The following is a 23,555-nucleotide window of genomic DNA, read 5'->3' on the forward strand; positions in this document are numbered from 1 at the left end:
TTTCTCCAGGGAACTGAATTTTTTAAAATTTATGAACTATGTAAATATTACCATTCCTGGAATCCTTAACTCTCCTTTATTCAAGTATACTTTGCACAAACTGCTCATATACAATGCAAGTTCACAAATCAGCATCAGACAGAGAGCTAAACCTCATTCCTTCTTGCATTATTTTGCAAAATGTAATGTAAGGGGTGAACTGTGTGCAGTGACATTTCCCTGCCTCCATGAATTCTAGGTAAGCAAAACAAGACATTACAGACCAAATCAAGTATGAGTTATCTCATTTGTATTTACAAGATGACTGGGTTGTGACATGTTCTAATGCTTTCAGAAATTAAAGCACGTTACTCCTCTGACAGATTTGAGCTAGGAAGCGTGTTCCCACTGCATATTTTGAATTGCACAAATCCCGCATTTATTCTTTGTAAACCAAGTTCTCAAGTTGTATTCATCATTTTTTCCACCTCCATTTTAAGTTTTAAGTTTTGTACTGGTTTCTAGAGTTAATTTCTGGTGACTCAAGATGTAAATCAAATGAAGACCAAACACCAGATGAACAAAAATGTTTTAAAACAAATTAAGTATACAATACAAATAAATGGTAATAGTTTCAAATTTATCCCTCATTTGTAGGTAACTCTGATTATAAAACTGTTAATAAAGCATTATAAGGAAGCATTCCTTTTACTTTATACTTGCCTTGACTACATACAGTCCCCTAAGCTAAAAAGCCCTCCTTTAATGGAAAGACAATACCCAGACTACAATAATTAACTTCTCTTACTCTTTTATGAATGGATTTAAAAATATAATGTGCACTTTGCTGTTTAAGAGAACAACCAGCGAGATAACAGTTAATATAACTTTTAAATTTGCATTGACATGACTGATGATGATAAAATAAAGCAAATTTTCCAAACAGAAGAGTCACATGTCACCATCCATTTCTCCGAGTATAATTGAATACATCACAAACATGTTTTGCAAGTGATCAGCACATACACTCTAAGTGAAAAATATCAGAAAGCATCAAGTACAAAAATTATTCTGGATAAGGCAACTTCTCACAGCTAAATCCCTGCCCACATCCTATGACTATCCAGTCTCAACAAAAGCAGTGTTGGAAGAGCATTAAAATTGCTAATGCAACTCCTTGGATTCAAAACTTAATTCTTACACATTCCCACAGCACTCCATGAAAAGAAAACTTCCAAGGGAAGGCCAGATGACTGATCCCAGTTGTTTATATACACTTGACAGGCAAAGCATTCCTCAACTTGAAAACATCAGTCCATCAAGAGCCATGAATAGTCACCATAAGGACAACTGTTTCACATGTCCTTCCACAAAACACGAGTGAAGCTGGCATTACTTCACTATGCGCACTCAATTAGACAGAAATCCCATTTTCCATTCTTAGCAGTACCTTGAGAGAATTAAAGAAGCTCCAGAATACAATCCAGTTTATTCCTCCTATATTTAACAGCTTTCTTCAGGAAATCATCATCCTTATTTATTTGCACTATTTCCATGCACAGACTGTTTTCTTCCAGAAACCAGAAAGCAAGTCCATTTTTACAAGCAAAAAGCACAACTTTTTGATACTTCTGAACTTTTCCTTGTAGTTTTTAATCACTGCCTCCAATACACCTGTCTTGCCAGTTAGTTAGATCATCTGAAGCATCTTTATTTCATTGTCTGGCAAGTATCTTAAAATTTGGTTCCAAAATGGGACTACCAACTTAGACATAGTTCATAACACTCAAGTTCTCATAGACTGAAGTTGCTCACAGGAAAGAGTAAAAGGGATACTGAATCCATTTACTTCTCCTGAAGTGACAAATGCTAGAATTTAACATCCAAGTAATACATGGTCTACTTGAAACTACTTCTTCACTAGAAAGAAAAATTACTAAGGGTAATTAATGATTTTATATTTTTTGCCCTGAAGTGGTGTACATGGAGCACAGTTTGCTGCTGAAAGACTTGGAACATCCTCAGGTATCCCTCCAAACTACTAAATACATTGCTAATTTTTAATTAGTTAACACTTTGTCCTCCCAGGCATCAGAGAAATAATCGTGTCAGTTCTAGTGTGATTAGCTCCCACGAAGTCCCTTAATAACTACACTTTACTCATGATTCAGAGAGTGAGTTTCAGCTTGTCTCCAATAGTGCATGAACAAATGGAGCTGGATGGATCCAGAATCCACATAACTGACTTCTCACAGCCCTTCCTAGAAGCAAACTTACCCAGAAACATTATACAGGTAGAATAGCTGCTGTATCTACAGGCTGACTGTATTATAGAAAAACTAGTCCAAATCCAGCAAGACCAATCCTGAATGTGAGCAACTGGGCCTTTCTAGACAAAGCTGGGCTGAGCAAGCAGCTAACACTGATCAGCTTCAGGTGAAAAGGCAGGTACACAGCACAAGCTACAAAGTCCCTGAACAAACAGGAAGAGTTAACCGTATGCACTAGAAAACTTCTGCTTCTACCACTGAAATAGAACTGCTCTCATGCATTCATTACAGTTCTTTTGTCCCATATCCCTTTGCATACACATTATTTATCTACTACTACGGAGTACTGATCTAATTCCTGTGATAGATTTGAATAAAAAGTGAAATAAATAGTAAATTAACCGCTATTTAGAAGACCTTGTCATGAAAGTACACTAAATTTGCAACTTAACTTGAGAAATAAAAGTTACAGCAAAGCAAACACCCACTTCTGTGTCTACATAACAAATTCTAGCTCCCATTTTTCTGTCCTCTTATAGATAGTCATTTCTTTTTTAACTTCAGTGGGAACTTTTTTGAAAAAAATAATGGGGAGGGACAGAGAAAGTATGGCTTTTACAGGCCCCATGCAACAATGTGGGAGTGGTGTTTTGAAAAAAAGTATGAGAAATCAAGTTTCAAAGCAAGAAGCTGAAATCACTACATTAATCCAGAACCACTGTTCACAGCTCAGTGCCTAGAAAAGTCTTTTGTGTAGAGGCTCCAATTTACCTCTAGAGATTTTTGTTTAATAAAGCATACACAACTGACTAGATATCAGCTCACAATGACCAGTTAAAATCTTCCAACATGCAATTATTGATGCTCAAAGTAGTTCATTTTGCATCAGCACTCTACCCCCTTATTTGTTAAGTGCACATCCTACCTTCACACCAACGGCAACATCAGTGACAATGCTGCAAAAACAGAAAAAAAACAAGAACATAAGTAAACCAATTTATCCCCATAAACCAAACTTTTCAATGTCTTGTAATGACAAAATTATGAGGAAACAAACAGGCAACAAGCTCCCCGAGCAAGAAACTATGTTCAAGAACATATAGGACTGAAATACAAAAGAAACTTTGAAAAGCCACTGAGCTCCCACAGCTTGTAGGCCTTTCACAGAGTACAAAGTTTCAAGTAAATGTTACTCCAATGCAGCACTGCCAGGAAAATTTATTTAGGAAACTTGGGTTTCTGGACATGGGATTACAGGGTAGAAATAGAATAAATTAAAAGTAAGTACAAAACTTCTCACACACAATTAACTAAACAGCTAATTCAGCAACATAGCTGAACCTTTGTTTGACCTACTCTTTGAACAGCAGAAAGTATTTTTTTTTTTAATTAGCTTGGAAAAAAACCCCAACACATTGGCAGCTAAACCTATATGAAATTTAATGAGGTACACCTATGAAAAACACTGCAACAGGTATGTCAGGTACATCTCTTCCTTAGAGGTTGTGACATCACCACTCACAGTGTACACCACAATCCTAAAAGAAACCTCAGTCCACAAACACACACAAAAAAGAATATGGGAGAGCATTCCACAATGTAGTACTCATTCGTAGTTCTCAGACAGGATTTGTAACTCCTACCATTATAACCACAACCATAAAAAGCCTTGGGAACTCTCACAGTTGAAAGGTTATATATGCTTAAAGCATACCAAAGAGATGGCTTCTCTGTTTGAAGCAGAGTAAACAACCTAAGAGGAGATTTGGAAGCTGAAAGCTGTTGTATTTACACTGAAGGCTACAGCCAGCAGCCCGCTTTCCAGGTGCAACAAAAAGCAGGCCTGGCGTGTAGTGCCTGCCCATCCCAGCCCCTACTGTCCCATACTGCCGACTGCTTCCAACCTTCCCTTCTTTGGTTTTTACAGCCACTCCACTGTATATACAAAGGCATCTCTCCACCTGGGGAGGGGGAGAAGCCGAAGGGCTTATTAGTCAGTTTCTGAAAACAAAAGAGCTCGACATCTGGCTCCTGCTGGCATCGCTCCTCCCCTCCAGCCAGCTCCAAAACAAACCCGAGCCCTGCAACGCGCCCCTCCTCGCCCCCTGGCCAGAGGAGAGATGCCAAAGGCGGGGGGAAGGAGGGAGCGAGAGGCTCTGGGGGGCGAGGATGAGGGCAGATCGCGCCCCTTCTTTACATCGGGACGCGGCGTCTCGGGCACTACAGTTAATTAGGGGGCAGCCCAAGGCCCTCGGCGATTTGAACGGGGGACCCTACAGAGGGGCCTGCGTTACGGAGAGGCTGAGCCCCGTCCGGCTCCGCTCCCAGCCTGCGTGGGGCCTCAGGCTTCAGCTGTCCCGCGGCGGGAAGCTCCTCGCTCCCCACACCCTCGGAGACGCCCGCCGACAGCCAGCGAGCGCCCGGCACCGGGACAGGTGCCACCAGCGGCCGGCAGCACAAAGCGCGGCAGTGCGCTCGCTCCCAGCGCCCCGGTGCCCACTCACCCGTCCATCGCCGAGCAGGACAGAGCGCGGGCAGCGGGACAGGAGCCGCGCACGGGGAGCTGAGAGAAAATGGCGGCCTGGCCTGCACGGAAACCGCCGAGCGTTGCCGAGTGCCGGGCTCCGCTCCGCGTCCCCCTCCGCTACCGCGCACGCGCCGGCAGAACGCGCATGCGCCGTGCGCGCCGGTGAAGCTCTTGCCTTCAGCTGCCCGGCCCGAGCCGGCCCTTGAGGCGGCGCGAGCTGCCCCGCCTGCGGCGGGAGGCGGGAGCGGCAGCGGAGCCTTCCCCGCCCGGCCCCGGCCCCCCGGCCCCGGGCCCGCCCCGCCACCGCTCCTGCCCCAGCGCCGCGTCCGGAGTGCGCGGGGTGCGGCCGGGGCTCCTCAGCCTATCGGCATTCCCTGCCCCCCGCCCGGGCTGAGCCGCCGGACCCCACTTGTTGAAGGGAGAGAGTTTCGGGCTTGGTCCCGGCCCTCCTCCTCAGGGAAAGCGTTCAGAGGGACCCCCACAGGGAGCCTTGTCCCCATCGCTCCTGCCCTCGGCCGCGCTGTCACTTCCCAGAAAAACAACCTGTTGACTATATAACTGATCACTAACACTACATAAACATAATAAAGAGGAACGTCCAAAAGAACTACTGCAGTCAATTGGGCTGTTTCTTCACAGAAATAAGTGTCTCCGTGGTTCTCTGTCATGTCAGGGTTCAAATACGTGGCTATTACAAAATACACATTTTCTCCTCATCTTTTGCCAGATCTCAGTATTTCATTACAAATCTTCAAATGTTTGATAATTTCTAGGTTTTCTAGAAAAGCTGTGCACGACAAGACCCTGGATTGCATTCAAACAAAAAATCAAACTAAAGATTTTATACCTATGAAATAAAATTCGAAATTGTGATCCAAATGTTCCTGTAAGATCCCAAACCCAGAAGAATGTTTCAAAGTATTCAAACCACCTTCTGTGATTTCTATATTTTGATCTAGCAAAAATATCTTTTGAGAAGGTAGCCCATTACTTGATTGCACTTTTTGGAGTCTGTCATCAAAACCATTGCAATGAAGCCTGATAAAGAATTTAGGAACCAAAAACTACAAAACTATACACATGTCCATAACTGGAAAATTTTCAGTATGCTTTAATACTCCAGTATCTTCCTCTAACTGACACCACAAATAACTCATAACTGGATTAACAATTAGGAGTGTGTACAAATTCTCATTCTACTCTGCAACTTTTTGTTGTTCTGTTCTGGAAAAGCCACTCTGATTCTCTGCAGCAGTTTACTAATAATGCTTCCCCTAAATGCCATTATCACTTGGATATCTGCAACTACTTCCTCTTTCAGAAATTCTCTTCAGCATCCATCACTGACCACTAGACTAAATTACTTATTATTCACTTTCTTAGAAAATCCCTCTTAAATATTTGATTTGCTGAGATTGCATCTAAAGCTTATCATGCCATACGCTATCTTTAAGGGTTTTGCCTTCTACATTATGTTTTGGTTGGGTTTTTTTAAGTCTGTGGTTGTAGCATTCTTTCCTGATTACATGTGATAAAGTACTATGATCATGATAGAAAGTAACACTGAAGACATCAGAGACATAGGAGTGCATGTGACAATCTCTGTAAATCCAGGGCGTATTTATATATTTACTCACTCTCTTTCTAAGTATAATCCCTGTATATTCTGGCATACTTACTAGGCTTTGCACCATTGGAGGTTGGGTTTATAATTGGTTTCTCTTGTTTTCCATGGTCTTCAGTCCTGTTTGATGCCAAATTTTATTGGGAATTTTTTGTCTTTTTCCCCCCTTATAAATCTAAATACATCTTATGCATTTTTGTATTGGTAGAAGTACTAATCCTTCCACTTCTTAGCAATTAGTGGAAGATCTAATTTCCATCTCATTTCTCCAACTGCCTAATTTGGTTATCTTCTTTGCCTTTATAGTAATGCTATCTTCAAACCTGGTTTTCTCTTCTATAATATTTCTTTTTTCTCCTTCTTTCATGACACCTACAAAAACCTAAGTAAGCTAATACTCATTCATTTTATCATCTGAGTTAGAAGCTCTTCCATGGAAAGGAGGTTGAGGAGTATCTGTTGAGTATAGCAGAAAAGACACTGGAACTGAGTCCGCAAATCTGGTTGAAATAATGGATGTGACTTTATACAGCAAAACTCTGGTCCCCCACCAAGCATCAATAAAAGTGATAATCAATCAAGATTTTACCTAGAGCATTTAATTTTAAAAGGGATAAAAAAGATACAAATATTCAGTGCGTTTCTAATAAAATGCCATGGCACCCTCTTGATCAGTTGTTCATGCAGTGTGGTATTCCACTTTGCTGTTCATGTAGCTTTGCCTTTTTTTACTATTAGATCATTTTTAGTACACTTCTGAGTGCCTCGTGAAATGTCTGCCGCATTTGGAACACTGTGATAGCATCATCTGTTTATCTGGTTGTCTGTTTTCTCTGTTGCTAGAGTGTGTTTTTGCTTTGTCTTTCTTATGTTTCAGAAAGTCAGAAAAAAAATTGTTCCCAAAAAACACCCTCTTGTCCTTAGGAGCTGTCAACTTTATGCTGAAGTCCTGCATTGGACGTGTCAGAAGGCAGCTGAAATGTCCAGTAAGAGACAAGCATTAAGTAAAATACCTCGAGCAAAGCCCTCCACATTCAGTTGTTACATTACAAAGTACATAGGCTTATATACTCTATCCATTTTATTCTAAAATTAAAGTGCAGATATTAGCAGCTATTCAAAAGTTCCACACCCTTACTGCTGCAGCAATATCTTGTTTTCCTAAATAATTTCCTTTGATCATTGATACACTTAGATGTTTCACTTTGATCGGTTGTTTCCGTTTTATTTCGAGAACAGCTAATAAATAACCATCTGTATAGTTCAGTAGCAGTGTGAGTAGTTAATGATGTTTGCTTCATGGAAGATTGTAGGAATTAGAAAGCACACGAAGAAATTTTCTGCTGTACATTGTCCCACACGGAGTCTCTGGAGTTGCTGGGGATAAAACAGCATCCACACTCTCAGAGAACAGCCTGTCCAAGAGTTTGCCTGAGCACTTTTTGACATCCCCAGCACTCTAGGGCAACAAGTCTTGTGATCTAGAAAATTATTGTCTGAAAAATACTTTCTTTTGGTTGTGTCAAGCCCGCTGCCTGATAATTTCCTTTGATGTCCATTAGTTCTCCTTTTTAAAAAAAAAATAGATGGATCATTTTTTCTGTGTACCTATTCTTGCTGTTCTTGAATGCATAAACCTCCATCACACTGTCTTCAGTTATCTTTCAGGAGTTCTAGTAAGTTTCATGTTTCCTATATTAGAAGTCATTCCCTCTTTTCAATGATTTGTTTTGTTTTTTTTAATACCTTTCATAATCCTATTCTCGAAGACCATAATGGTTTTCATTATTCAAGTTACACACTCAATGGCTTTATATAGGTGCATAATAAATGCTTTCTGGTTTTATATTATTTTTCTTTCTTATAACACCAATCTCATTTGCATGTTTGAATCCTACTGAGCCATGAGCTGGTGTTTTCACAGAACCCCCCACAACTGAAGCACTCTGCTGTGTGAAAGCCATTTATTTAGATTCCAGAATTTTGCACTTATATTTTGGCTTGTTTTCTCTCACACATATTACTTCCATTTTTCAGCACAGAATGTAACTTGCCATTTTATCATTCAGTCACACAGTATCATGAGAGCTTTCCACAATTCTTCACGGTCAGCTTTTGTTTTTATTACCATGAATAATTCAGCATCATCAGCAAACTTGGTTGCCTCGATAATCACTCTTTTTTCCAGATCATTTAAGAATATGCTGAACAACACAGGTCCCTGTGGTACACTACCAATGACCTCCCTGTACTGTAACAAAATTGAACATTTTTCTTGTCCTTCATTTAATATCTTTTATTAATCTAGTATTAATAACTAATAATTAACAGTTTAATAATATATCAAAGAATGTATCTGTTAATCTTGTGTCAGCTTAGTTTCTCTCAAGAGCTTTGGGCAGAAACCTTAAACAAATTCTTTTTTTAAGAAAACGTTATCATGTTGTTTCAATCAGACTATGCTAAAACTCAGTGACTCCTTCAAAGAATAGGATGCTTCTTGCTATTAGAGGCACTTACACAGTAACAACTCTTCATTTGTCCTTATGTCCAAACAGCCCCATTCTTCAGTTTCTCCAAATTGTTAATGGTAGTGTCATTAAATGGTGTTGCTTAGAACAACAGATCCTCGGGATATTATGGGAAAGGTTGATCATTTGGTTTACCAGTCTTTGTTATATTAAACCACATTATTCTATCTTAAGCCAGTCCTTCTCATCTTCATAAATTCCCCAGATGCCTTTGAGCGAAGTCCCAACATTTATTAGTAGCTATTCATCTTTTTGTGCTCCTGTAAACAATGTCCTTAATCAACATTTCTTTCCAGCAGTCTATGTTGATTCACTTTGTTTTTTTAAACTAAGTTTTGAAGCTATTGTGTAGCTCTTACAAGCACAGTGCCCTAAATAAATGTCTCTTTTTCAAGTTAGGTCAGAACTTGTCTTGCTGGCCTGAATCCCACAGGCTGCTCTCCAGCATTTTATTTCTAGCATCCTTGCTAGAAAGACAGCTTATCTTAGGCAGGCTGGGAATGTTACTGCTCTCTACCATTTCAAACACTGAAATATGTGGCATAGCTCATCCTGTACTTAACTGAACATTCACTTGTGTCCAAAGGTCTGCTCATGACAACCAGATTATTATCAGTCTGCCCACTCTCTCTCTCTGGCTTCTAGGATATCCACCTGGAAATTTATTTTCCACACCAAATTCACCTTTTTATATCACTGTGATTAAAAACATGTCCATTTACTTTCCTCAGGACTGGAGATTAGTTTTACTTTTTGTTACTTACTTTTTGTTACAAACAATATGTGCCAGCAGTGTTTGCAGACATCTTTCATTCCATAGGGTTTCCTTGGTTTTGTCTTGGAGAGGTGATGGAGTAAAGATCGTGTTGTGGGTCACGTACAGCCATGTCTGCAGCTCTTTTCTGTCAGGGGCAAGAAGTGAAAGGGATATTTTTCTTTTGCTTTTTTCTTCTTTTTTTTTTTTTTCCCTGAATGCAAAAGTGTCTGTTGATGTTATAAAACAAAGGGTAGAACTTCTCTGCTTCTTAATCTAAAAAAAATATAACAATCTTTCTATTGTCACAAGCAGCTGTCTGAGTGCTGGCCTGGCTCTCTACAAGACACAGGTGAAATTTTCTGACACCAAAACTATGATTGTTCTCCAAGTACATTAGTAAAGTAATTTAGTCAATGGGCAGTGAAAACTAGTTTTTCCCTGACTGCAGTGTGGCTGGCCAGTTCTGAGGAAGACTGCTCCCTTAATGGTGGTGCTTTTACCAGCCTTGATCTTTACATCGCAGACAGCAGGGCTGTCCCACCTGCCAGGCAGTCACCAAACCTAGGAAAAGATCTCTAAGCACTGTACTTTCAAAATCAATATTTAATGCTTATTTTCATGAGTGGGTTACATCAAAGACCCACAATCAACAAAAACCTGGCTTTAGTTCTTAGCAAGTCCTTCATTAGTACAATAGCTTTTGCAAATCAGTGTTCAGGTAACAAAGGTTCTCCATCTGAGGATCAGACAAAAAATACATGTAGGGACTTCAAGATGATATTTATTTTTGTTCTGAAGTGAAGCTGCCTAAATGTGCCTACTGATCTACATATAAGGGTATGACTAACTTAGTGGAGCTGAAGCATTTAGTTCAGTGATGCCCTGGCAATCGGTAGCTTTGGGCAAAGGGAGCCCAGTCTGTCCCAGTATGTGGTGACTGACCGGTGTCTGAGTGGTGGCCAACATTAACCCTCATCCCATAAGCCTGCTCTGGTGGAGGGGGCTTTCCTCTGTTCCTCTGCCAAATCAAGCAGATCCACTGCTGCAGGTGATCTAAACTCTTCTGGTTTGACTTTACACTGAAGAGATCTAGTCAGACTCAGAGTCATTTTTGTCAGAGGAGACCCCCTGAGACCTCAGCCCTCCTGCCTCCACCTGCTCATTTGCAGTTCAGGAGCCTTTCCTGTCCTATGCCCTGCATACAGCAGCAAGGACAGCCAGAGGTTTCAGCCACAGCCTGAGTAAATATCCCCAAACTAGGCTTAGATGTTAAATCAAGGGTGTGTTAAGGTGAATTTTGACTTGCCCTCTATCTAACTCCCAGACCAACATCAGACAGAAGACTTTATATAATATACACAACGAGCCCAGTCATGAACAAACTCTGAGGTTGCCTAGTTTTGCAGATATGATAATTATGATTAAAATGGTGACCAAAAAATAATGGAGAACACATTAAAAAAAACCAAACACCACCACCAAGGAAAAGATTCAAAACCTCCAATAATATAGTAGTAAATTAAAGCAATACATTCTCAAACAAGGAAAGAAAACTCATAGCAATTTCAAAGAATATTCTTTGCACAGCTAGACTGAAATGGGACTTTTGCTATTGATTTCAGGAATACCAGAACTTGAACCCTGAACTCAAATAATTTAAAAGGAGTAAAAAGTGTCTCACAGTAATTTTTAAAAGGGCATATATAAGTGACAGATGAGCTCAGCTTTCCACTTTACCCTTTGATGTTAGAAAATGGAATTGTTTTTGTACAATTTTTCCAAAACTGTGCTGTCATAACATCCCATCCTAAGTTCTTACACATGCTTTTGCACCTTATGTAGGAACAGCATTATGTTCCTGGGTTTTTTTGATAGGGATTCTTTTATGGACTCCTACAAGACTGTATAAATTTTCAAAAAGAATATCACAGAGGAAAAATATTTTCAAGTGGATGCTGTCCATGGTGGTAAAAGATATTTAAAATGGAAACCTTTTAAGTGATACAGAAAATGTCTTCAAAGAGGACACCCCAGAAATGTGACTATTTTTTAAGAAATGAAAATCTTCAAAGCAGACACCTCTTTCTGTGAGTAAATCCTCAAAGGGGCATTCCTCCAGAGTGAGAATCTTTGAAAATGAAATCTGTTAAATGATCTGAAAACTTTGAAAGCAATAAACCATTCCTAAAACTGAAAGCAGTATTTCCTTGGGAGAGTATAGGGTGTTCCTAAAGAGAGAAATAACTGCACCATCGTTAACTATAGAGCCAAACAATGCTTCTTCTCTTACAAGAGAAATAAGTATTATCTAAAATCCTTATCATCTTCACAAAGTTATTAAAATACATTATTACAATATTTTAATCAATAGTATTGGTGGCAGTATACTCTCTCACTGAGTAAGCAGTTGCTGACTTAAAAAGAAATCATTCATTTTTGAAGATGTAAGTAAGAAAGTCCATGAATTGGGGCTTGTTGGAAGTATTTCTGTGGATGATATTTCCATGGAATTCCTTCTTTTTTCCCCTAAAAGACAGGAAATAGCAGCTTTGCAGTATGTTTTTCCACTTAAGAATTGTATGATTTTTGGGACCTGGATGATTTCTGCCAGAAATGCATATTCAGATGTTTTCCAACTAGCACATTCCATGTAGTGCTTGCTGGTCAAAAGCTTTACAGGGAAGTGCTATAGAAGCAAAGCTGCGACAAGCAAAGTAAATAGCCTCTATATAGCTTAGAAAGGAAACAATGAAAAGACAATTTGTTCATTTTGCCACACTGAAACATCATGGCCTTGAAGATGACTGCTGTTAAAGTGTTTCCTTGAGCAATACAGGGAGGTGGATCTATAGCATCATTTAAAGAGGCTGACTGCTGGGGCACTACACAAGCTGTTGGACTGTGAGTGAGCTGCAGCTGACCCAAAGCCAACAGCAAGCCAGAATTATTTGCAGGGCAAGGCACTGGAGTTTAAAGCATCCTGGGGAGACACAGTCTTCTTTAAATTAAGAAATTCAGAAATGAACAGATAAAATACATAATTGCTTTCTTGAGGGGCCACTTTGTCTCTTACCCATGAGACTCATGGAAGCACCATTTTAGTCATCTACTCCTGGTGGAGTGAACCTACAATAGTACCACCACCTTCATACTGTTCCTACATCAGAAACACTCAACAAGGGACAGTCTTCTCTCCTTTATTATCTTTTCATGCTGTCCTCACACTCCTCACTTCGGGATTTGGGCATCATAAATACCCCTAGGAAAATGTAGCTAGGGGGATACATTGTGACACTCTGGTTTTTAATTGCTTTACTGTACGTACTTTTCCCACCGGTCTGTTTGTCTAGCAGCAAATTTAACTGAGATCACTTAAGCATCTTTCTGTATTAAATATTATATATAACATTACTCTTTTAGATCTACTCAGCTGAAATAGTTTTTATCATATCAATTTCACAGACCTGTGATTTCTGTGGAGTAAAGTACTGGGAGGTTCAACAGAGGAGGCAAATTTGACCCAACTGACACAACCTATTCAACAAAGTTATTTAATAATAGCCTTTAGTGGGGATGGGGGTTTGCATTTTAGAAAAAAATAAAAAGATGACCACAAAAAGTAGAAGTTATTTTCATGTTAAAAGGTAGATGTGAATAGTGGTTTTGCTTATAGCAGAAAAGAAATCCAGGTTGCAAGGACCAATTACCATGTTCAGTTGCTGTTACATTCTTTTCACTTACTGAATACAGCAGTCACTGCAGCTGGCAATGCTCAGAGAGTTTAAGTGAAAGATACAAATACCTTGTGAGACCATTTGAAGATGATCTGCCCAAGCAGCTGCACATGAAAACCTTTCTGCAGCGCTGCCTCTCACAACCAAAACTCCTGACCCAGGCTGCAGGGGTCCCACCAAGCCGGAGCAGCTGCAGGGCCCGGCCCCGTGGCACTGACACGGAGCAGCCCGTGCTGGGGACAGCACAGTGTCCTCCCTGCTGCCACCCCTGCAGCCCCCACACAGCCCTCAGGGCTGCCCTGGGCTGGCACCTAAACTGGGGGCACTGGTGAGCTTTTCTGCAGCTCAAACTCTCCCAGCAGCGTAGCCAGAGCTCACATCAGTCCTTGAGAAAACACCAAAGCCCCTTCCCAGGCTCTGCTCAGGCTGGGACTGGTACGTGTACTCCCATGCTCCAAATGAGATTTTTGGAGAGGTGCACACCCCTGCAGCTTTGATCCCTGAATAATCAGAAACTGAGACATCACTATCACAGGTAGAATTAGTGACCTGTCATAACCTTAGGCAGGAAGGTTAAAGAAGCACCAGAAATCCATAAATTAATGTTTTGCAGGGTTTTTTTTTCTATTCCTCATGCTCCACAGAAACTTCATGATATGTTAGCTGTAATTTAAAGTTGACCTGCTACAGCAAACAAAAATCTCACTGATGGTGGAGTATGGGCAACAGATCAAGGCACCTCAGTAATTTTCCTTGTCAACCTAACTGTTGTCTTTTCAATTTGGAAATAATAGAAAAATGCCGGTGTTTCTGAGGTTACAAATATTCTTCTCTAGACAAAATTACATTTTCCATTAAAAAACTGTAAGTTGCTCTATCGACCATACAAAGCAGATATAGTTCTCTTTCATATGCAGCATGAAGAGTTACAGAAACTTTAAGTGGTAAAAGGCACAACAACCCACTGCAAATCTGAAAATGAGTGCTGAGTAGAAGAGCAACAGATTAGAGATGGGAGTCAGAAATAATTCTGTTCCTAAATTCATTATGTATCCAGATGGATATTGTTTAAAAAAAATCAGTTTGCCATCCCCAAAACTAATTTACTTTATAATTCCAAGAGTAATCTTCTGTGTAGTCTACTGTCCTTTAGGAGTGCTGATGTAGCTGGAGAACAAGAGCAGCTTGTCACACTGCATTACAAGCCGTCTGCTTGCAAATTTCAGAGAATTTCTGGCCACTTGTGACATAATATCTCATTAACCTTTTGCAATATCTGAACCCAACAAAGATATCTGCATTTTCAGAATAAACAGCAGCTATCATCTCAACTTCCATCATGAATAGCAGCAACTTTTAACAAATACCATCAGCAGTATTTGGAGATGCAGTCCAGTGATAGGCTGATTCCTCGTGGCTTGGACTATAGTAATCATCTTTGTGTCAAATTTACATCTCTGTATTTCTTTACTCATTTCTTAGGTTAGCTATCAGTCCAATATTGTGCTTGCTGTCTAATGTGGTGACTTAGCAGATGTAAAATATTATTTTAAAAGGGCAAAATTGATAGTTTACTACCACTATAGGCACAGAGCATGTAAAGTAGAAGCCATCATCCTGTAGTAAGTAATCAAAATCCTGCTGCAGCAGTCCTGGTGCAGGTTTTCTAGGGGATTGGAGTCAGGGTAGTCATATCCCTCCTGTTTTCTGCACAAGGGCAGGCAGAGCTAAGCCTTGGCCTCGGGGCACAGGAACTCACTGACAGGAGTGAGAAGGGATCAAGGCCACTGACACATACAAGTGCTAGACAGGATGAACAGGGTATTTGGAGGCACAAAAGATCTCCCAGCTCCAACCCAACCTGAGGCAAGGCAGCTTGCTCTGATTAAAGGCGTGCATTGCTGAACAAAATATGGCTCTGCCCAAACATGGTTCTAAAAGCTGTAGAGACTCTGCTTACCTATCTTTACAGTCCTTTTTTCAGCTCTGGCTTATTATTTTAGTTCAGGCAGAAATTTCCCTGCACTGATTTTCTCTCCTAGTTGCAATCAAAATGTTGCTGTGATAATCTCAAACATCAAGCTCAGGGACCACTAGACTTAAACCCTAAGAACTCTGGATTCTGACTGTCTAACTTTGCTAAAGGCAAGTTCTTAATAGTAGGGAAACAGCAGTCACTCATGCTCAGTTAAAGGGAAAACTTAGTACACAACAGTTCTTATTCAGGCACCACATGTTTTTGTTACCAGTAAACAGGGAAGCACACCAGGCTGTCATTACAGTATCCAAGGTGTGCCTACTCCTCAGCTTGTTTCTCACTTGCATCATGCTTGCTCAGTGCCCTGTTGAAACCACACTCAGCTGAACAATGCATTAATTGTGTAAAAGGCAAAGCCAACAAAACTTCAGGACTGATTTTCACAGTCTTCTGTTTTCTTTTTGCTCTATTTCTCTCTTTAAGGACACAAGTAAACCAAGCAGGTTTCACTGAAGTACTATTTTGGAGAGGTTTGCAACAAGATGTGAAGTTTTATTAACACATAACCTTTCATCCAAAGACCACAAATACCTACCAGTATAAATTAAGTCTGACTTGTCCTCTGTAAAACATATAACAATAATAATAATTATTATTATTATTATATATTCTTATTGTTGGACAAACTGATTCTTTCAAGTCACAAGAACAACAGTGCTGTAGCTGAGGAAGAAAAAGAGCTTTAGAGTTGAGTCCAAAATTTCAATGTAACCACAATGTTACCTTCCAAACTGTAATACACACAGTGGAAGTCCTTGGTAACTGGACAGTCATGCCTTTGAATTTCTTATCTGCAACAATAAAATACCCCATTCAAAAAATGAATTAAAATGCAAATTTACGGGACTTAAAAAAATTGTATTTTGAATTCCTAAGTATTCAAGAAGATTCTGATCGGCTACTGGCTCCTTTCCTTGTGGTGATTTTACACTCTATATGACCAGTTTTCAGTAAATAACATAATGATCTCAATGTCATGGTCAGAAAGATAATTTTTAAAGCATTTCAGTCCTGGAAGTACAGCCAGTCTGATGTTTTAAGCTGTCTAAGGTGTGTGAGCTGCCTTACTAAACTGATCCGAAACATGAACTTAGCAATACAAGAATCAAAATTTTTAACTGAGACTATCAGAGTATCTCTAAAACATAGGACATTAGGTGGAACACCCCAAATCTATCATCATCCTAAAGTGATCCAAATATCAATCTTTCCTACATGGTGCCAATCAAGAGTCAATAATAAGCCACAAGCATTAATCTCCATTATAGGTTTGTGTAAAGTATGACACATATAGATTCAGTGCAGATTTGGACACTGTCTTACCACAAAAGGAAATCACTTCTCAATGGCCAATAGTTTTATGTTGCCTCATTAAGTACAGGGGATTTTGGTGCCAAGTCTACAAAAGAGAAGTAGGCATCTCAAAAAAAGTGGGGGCCTTTGATCACCCAGAACAACTTTGAAATTGTCTCCTAAATTAGCTAAGAATCAGTAACACATGAGGCAAAGAGAGAAGATGTGAGTTTGAATGCCCCACTGAGCAATCCACAAGAGAGGGCGGAGGGCAGAAAAGGAAGCTGGGGGTGTCAGCTGGTGGCTCTCTGCAGCCCAGGGTCTCAGGGAATGCATTGCCTTACAGCATGGATTCATTAGCCACCCACAGCCTGCCAGCTGCATACAGAGAGGAAGGACAAGCAATTAAATTTGATTTCCAGGCAAGTGTACTTCTCTTTCTGTATTTGCCATCGTAACTTGTTCTATTTTGGATTTTGTAAAGAAATGCTGCACTTTAACATGGTTTCTGTTAAGGGCAAGGTTTCAAGGTTAGTAGATAAATTCACATCATTCCATGTCTGTAGCTGTAATGATCCATAAATCCAGCTTACTGGAACCCTTTTGGAATGCCCACTCTCTGTTTCTCTAGATATTGAAAGCAGTAAGCATCTGGTATTGTATTAGCTGCACAATTTAGGCAATGGTGACTCAAGAAATTCCCTTTGATGACCTGTGTGAGCCATGTAGACAGCAGAACACGCTGAAAGGAGAGAGGAGAGAGACAGAAAAGAACTACATTCTGGTCTAGTCTCTACATTTGCAATTGTCAATTAATAAAAGCAGGCAGATTTTAAGTGAACTGAAGGTGATGTAGAAGTTTCAGCAAAGCAGCACTGACTCCACAGATCTGGCTGCAGAATTTAAATTGTTTTTAATTCTGGATTTATGGTTTTATTAAATGTCACAAGGGTAAATGTAGTCTAGACTGGGAGAGCTGCTCCTATGTTCAGGTTTTTACCGGATGTAAAAGTAATTAAACTACAAGGAATTCTAACACAACTTGTAACTGAAAAACATTATACACTGTATTAATTCACCCTTGATTAAATTTTAACAAAAACTAGAAAACTACACTCCTGAAAAGACCAAGAAGAAAAGCAATTATAGAAGCCTCTCTATGAATCTGTTACATTTATGCAATGGAATTTCTGACCTGATGAGAGGAAAATCTGAGGAACAGAAACTTTCCACAGTATTTCTTTCACAACTTGGTAAAGCTGCCAGAAGAAATTCCTGGCGGGTGTAATGCTGACCACAGCGAGCTGTTAGTTACATACTTGTTCCCTGAGTCACACTCTGAGGCAGCCTGGCTGCCCGGCCTCAGCCTGCATCCATATAAAGAAAGGAGCAGTACTTAAGCACATCATCAATAGCAGCATGACATTAAAAGGGTCAGTCTCTTGCTTGTTGTGCATCACATTCCTCCCAGACAAGCACAGGTCTTTCTTCTCCTCTGAGCAACCTTCATTTATTATAATATAAATAGAAAAAAAATAGCTTGTATATTCGAATTAATAAGTGTGCTTGGATGAGGACACAGGCAAAAAGCTAAACATTTATTTTGCTTTTTTAATTCCTATTTTAAACCCATCAGTGCTGATAGCATAATAGCCAGGATATTAGAAGCCAGTGTCTAGATTATCATTTTTATGTGAGGAAGAAATACATGAAAAACATTTTTTCAAAGTCAAACAGGGCAGTTAGTGACCTGCAAAAAATTAAAATATTTACAAATAAGTGTAGGTCAAGACTGTATATTGAGACAGCAGCTGAAACTGCAGTGCCAGCACTGTGCGCAGCCCAGGCTCCCCCCAGAGTCCTCGGCACAGGAAGGGACCAGCCAGGGCTGGAGAGTGAAGGGACTCACCCAGCAAGGGAGCCTGCAGCCCTGGGCCGACACTCAGCTCTGAGGAGAGGAGAGGGTGTCTGGCCAGGAGTAAACGAACTACTTAATTAGCATTTTAACAACCCCCCTGAAGCTGCTGTGTGACCCAGCACAGACTGGGAGATGCTGCCTTCCCTCCTGCTGCTGTTCCTGCTCTGTGACCGGGGCTTTGCACACTGAGCTGTCTTTATTTTAGGTTTATTTACACATTCTGCCAACAGAGATTACCATACCTCTCAACAGGCTGGAACAGGGCATATTACAAGTTTTGAAAACACAGAAACTGTGATTTACTGGTAGCACATGCCAGGCTGTGGTAAATTTCTTTAAGCATTGTTTATCTCAGCTTTCATAGTACCTGAAAATAAACAATTAATATTTTCCTGTTAACCAAATTAAAGATGTCAAAATTTTAATGACTGTTGGGATGAGCACTTCATTACCAAACCTACAGCCAGTTCACTGAGGACACAGCTTTGTTTGAAGCTGCTGGAGCTGTGCTGCAGTGCTTGCACTGAGGGATGAAGCTTGCAGACAACTGCTCCTTCCTTTAAGTAGCAGTAACTTTCTCATCTGCCTCAAGCAATTCTTTGGGATGTCACACATCAAAACACAGCTTTTGTTCGTTCATCCTAATAGGTAGCAAAGAGTTCAGAGTTTTTAGGTTCAGAAGCTGATGTAGTCTTGTTTTGACCTTTCTCAACATGCTGAATGCCCTCCAGTGCTCTGCACTGGAGTGTGGCAAGCACAGCAGAATCCCCATCAATCTCATGAAGGGAGGCAGAACAGCTGAGCTACACCACAGTTTGAGAGCACTGGCCCTATATGTGAAAATCTGATGTTGCAGCCCATTTGCTGCAATGGTAGGTGCCTCAATAGCTGCACTTAACCTTGCTGAATATTCAGCAGCTCTGTGTTCCTCAGCACTACCAATTCACTGACACCATTTAATATCTTTTAATTAAGAGTGAGTGGCAATAACCATATACCTTAACCAAATGTTAGCAATAAAAAAAATTATTTTCTTTTCTTTTTTGTTTTGAGTGAGATTGCCATTATCATCCCTATGGCAGAAGTATCCTGTCTAGCTATTTTATTCTCTGGTTAGGATGTAGATCTTGCCAGAGTGACTGACACATAATGTTACACTTCCAAGCCTGTCTAGCCAGCAGCTCCTCGGTTCCCCAAGGTAAGAAACTTCAGCTAATGCCAGATGCTAAATCTGTGTCATGAAGCACTGCACTGCTTTGTTTTTATTTATAATGCTGCTGTTCTTCCAGCACTTGACAGAGGTACATATCATTAACATCATTTGGTGGCTCAAGGAGTTGAGACAGGGTGAGCTATTGTGACTGGCCCAGCAAATGGTGTTGGAGAAATGAAGCTTTTCTCATGCCAGCCCAAGCTTCTTGAAGCCAAAATCAAAATCAAGAGAAAATATGTTATACTTCCAACTCACTGGGAGATTTTTCAGTACCTGAAACCAGGTACAATGACAAACCTCAGAGAGAAGAACAAAATGTAAGAAGGCAAATGCAGAGTATATGAAGTGAAGCAAAATGTAGACAACAAAGAGAATGCTACTCCAGACTTATAAATTAATAAGGTGACTTCTAGGAAAGGTACTCACATCACCTGTTTTAGGCAACTTCTGGCAAATTAAGTATGATGAGGATTGCTTCACTCCTCACCTACTGTTGGCCAGTTATCCAAACACTGGAGCATACCCTATACCCTCATCCACCAGGTAAAGAGAAATTTTCCCCATTGTGGGGAAGACAATTTGGCCATATGACAAGAAATACTCGAAGTCCCAGTTACATGACCAGGCATGAGATCATCATGCAGTAACACATGGCTTTTCTGCCAACAGCAAAACGAGCAGCAGCTCATGAGGAAGATCAGTTGCCCTGGAAAACCCTGAGGTAGGTTTCCTCTGAGCAGGCAAAGCCTTGCCTTTTTAAAAATTAGGAGCATAATTTTCCTATCAAACCAGTAGATGGTAATGAAAGGACAAAATAATTTGCACATGTAATGCCAGACATTTCAGTATTTACTGCAGAATGCAAAACTCTGGCTTTCTGCTTGCTGTGTAATCCCATATCTCATTCTGATTTACAAACAAGGTAAATCAAAGTTAAGATTTGCAAGGTAAGGTTAAGATATGCTTCATCTGGTATGCCCTGGCCATTCACACAGCAAACATGGGGGCTCATTTCCACAGTTTTGCTTTCAAAGAAAGCAAATCTCAGCTACAAGCAGAAGAATGAAAATGTGACTCCCCAGGCTCCCACAGGACAGAGAGCTGGGCTTCAGCAGATCAGGCTGTGGTGCCACTGGGCTGCTCCCATTTGCATCTTGCAGCAAAGAGCACAGGGCCTGAGGACCAGCCCAGAATGAGCCCACCCGGGGCTGACTGAGCAGATGGGTGACTCTGGCAGCGGGGCTCAGGTACCCCAGCCACAGAAAATCCTGCTGAACAGTCCACAAAACACAGTTTGCAGTGCAGAGAAGCTGGTAGTTACTACTGCAGAGCTGTATATTGTTGCATGAAGAGAAGCTACACTTTATGATAAAGTTAACGATGTACAGTGTGTAAGTTAGTTATATCAGCACCTGAAGCACTTCTACACAACTTAATTTAATATTCCAACTCATTAAAAATCTTATTATATAAACCACTTACAGGCCTTATAAACAGATTTTAATATTACTGGGAAAAGACCTTGATAAAAATAATTTGAATGCAAAATGCACCTGTAGAATAAGTTGCTTATAGTAAAACTAGCTAAATGAAATTTGCTGTCAGCAAACCTCCTGACGAGTTTTCCTGTCTGAGTTACAGACTTCTTTTGTGTACTTGGACCTTTTTCTAATAGAAAGAGTAGGCCAGAGAATTCAAGCAATGTAGATCATAGTAAAAGCATTGGCCATAATCCCCACTCTGAGGACCAAAACATTCCAGAGCAGACTGTACAGTTGATTATAACAAGTGATGGAACTCACGTCTCTTTAAATTTCTCTCTCAAGCTATAACAATTCTTTAAGATTGAAAATGAGAAATTATACTGGCTCTTAGGACAAGGGGCTACTCTAATTCTGGTGGAAATGAAGTTTTCATATACCCAAAACAGTATTTTTTATGTTTAGCTACTAAATAATTGAGTTGTTTTTGTTTTAATTGATTATAATACTGTGACATTGTATGGTGATGTACCAGTGAAATTACTCATTAAAAGAATGACCTAAAAGTAGCATGATTCAACTAAATAACTGATTTTTAAATGAGGCAATAGACTTACAGTGATTGGTGTATGATTAATTGTGGGATAGAAGGCAGTAAAGGTTTACATTATCTGTATTCTTCACTGGCATTATTTGGAGTTGCTATTCAGAGCATGTACATTTTAGAAGCCTATAATATTTGAATCTTATATGACATTTTTATACTTGTGTTTTAAATCATGTGCCCTAACAGGTTCAAGTAGGTAGAATTTTAAATCTATATAAATAACAAAAGTTGTTGTTTTCAATAACACTTAAAACATTAATCTACAGATGCCTTTTTTAATAAATTTGTAGTGGTTTCTGTGTACAAAATAAATGCAAAAGGTCAGCTTATTATTCCCCAAAACTGCTGTGAAGTCATCAGAGAATTAATTTTGTTATTCTGTTGAAGCTGCATGCAATCACCAAGGTTCATATGGGTGAAGTATTATTAAGTTCTGCTCACTGACACATACTGCAATACACAAAATAAGAGCTTAGAAGTGCAGACCACTGAAATTACTCCTACTTGCAATCAGATTGGTTTTTAAAAGAAGCTTTTCAGGTAGTTTGGCAGCAGCCCTGTAGGTGCAGCTAATGGTGCATTCTGCTCCCAGTTTGTCCTGGTGCCCCTCTGCGGAGGTGGCCCTGGAGTGCCGAGGAGCAGCCCTGAGCAGTGGCACTCACTTGGGGTTTTACTCTGGGCTGGGAGCTCCAGCTGGGCCTGAGAGAGGGAAGGAGAACCTGCTCTGTCTTCATGGCAGGCAGGCTGGCTGGGAAAGGATGGGAAGGGATGGGGAGCCAGAGCTTCAGGCCCCAGGGAAGGGCAGGCTGTGGGATACATCGTTAGTGACACACTGCTCGTGATGAAAATGCTGTCCCAGACAGCCACAGCTGCAGAGCTGCCCAGGGCAGGGCACATTCCCCTCAGTAAACCCTGGGCCAAGCCAGACTGGGCTGCACTGGCTGCCCTGATTTTAAACAAACTTTGAAAAGTCAGTATTGTATTCCACACAGCTGGGCTATTTCATCCTCCTCTGGTCCATTGGCTCATGACCCTTTCATTTATCACAGCAATAGGTCTCACATTTACAAGTATGGAGGACTTAAAAAGAAACAGGGTTTTTTTTGTTCTTTTCAATATCTGCTCCATTGATGCTGCCCTTGTGGGCTTTCTGCTGCTGTACCTCACTCCCAATGCAAATGTCATCATCAGGTAAAAATAAACTTTAAGACTACCTAGCAAAGTAGTTTTGTTTGCCTTTGGCAATTTAATATAGCTTCAACATAAAAGTTTGCCCACATGTGGATGAAAAAGCTTCAGTGCATCTGTGTGCACTCTGTAGCTGACTTTTCTCTCCTCTGGGCCCATGGGCTGAACTGATTTAAAGGTGCCAACTCATCTTTTAAGTACATAGTCACAAAGTTCAGCTGAGGCTTTGTGGTTAAATCTTAGCTCAAAAGCCAGAAATCTGAAGTGGCAGCACTGAGCCTACAACCAAAGTGCCTTTAGCAGTTCTTTTATATGGAGACTGTTGACACAGAGTCCAAGAAAAGATGACAGAGAAAACATAATGTAATTATGATCATGCTCCCATGCTTTTTTGT

General features: G+C 40.4%; 1 protein-coding gene across 21 annotated transcripts in view; it reads right to left on the reverse strand.

Annotated features, from left to right (window-relative positions):
• Positions 1 to 23,555, reverse strand: part of PTBP2 (polypyrimidine tract binding protein 2) — a 209,591-nt gene that overhangs the window by 39,767 nt on the left and 146,269 nt on the right. For 11 of the 21 annotated variants that reach the window (XR_013183276.1, XM_077182199.1, XM_077182204.1 and 8 more), the window contains 2 exons: positions 9,696 to 9,833; positions 3,175 to 3,205 (listed from right to left, as the gene is read on the reverse strand). The exons of 4 other annotated variants lie outside the window; for them this stretch is intronic. Coding sequence is in view for 2 of the 17 variants with exons in the window: in XM_077182198.1 (XP_077038313.1) it covers positions 3,175 to 3,205; positions 4,754 to 4,761 (39 nt within the window). In the remaining 15 variants the exon portion in view is untranslated. Of the gene's footprint in view, positions 1 to 3,174; positions 3,206 to 4,753; positions 4,922 to 9,695; positions 9,834 to 23,555 lie in introns of those variants that run through there. 6 more of the 21 variants (XM_077182201.1, XM_077182207.1, XM_077182200.1 and 3 more) reach the window with 4 other exon arrangements.

The sequence above is a fragment of the Agelaius phoeniceus genome, chromosome 8 (genome assembly GCF_051311805.1).
Source record: "Agelaius phoeniceus isolate bAgePho1 chromosome 8, bAgePho1.hap1, whole genome shotgun sequence".
NCBI classification, from domain to species: domain Eukaryota; kingdom Metazoa; phylum Chordata; class Aves; order Passeriformes; family Icteridae; genus Agelaius; species Agelaius phoeniceus.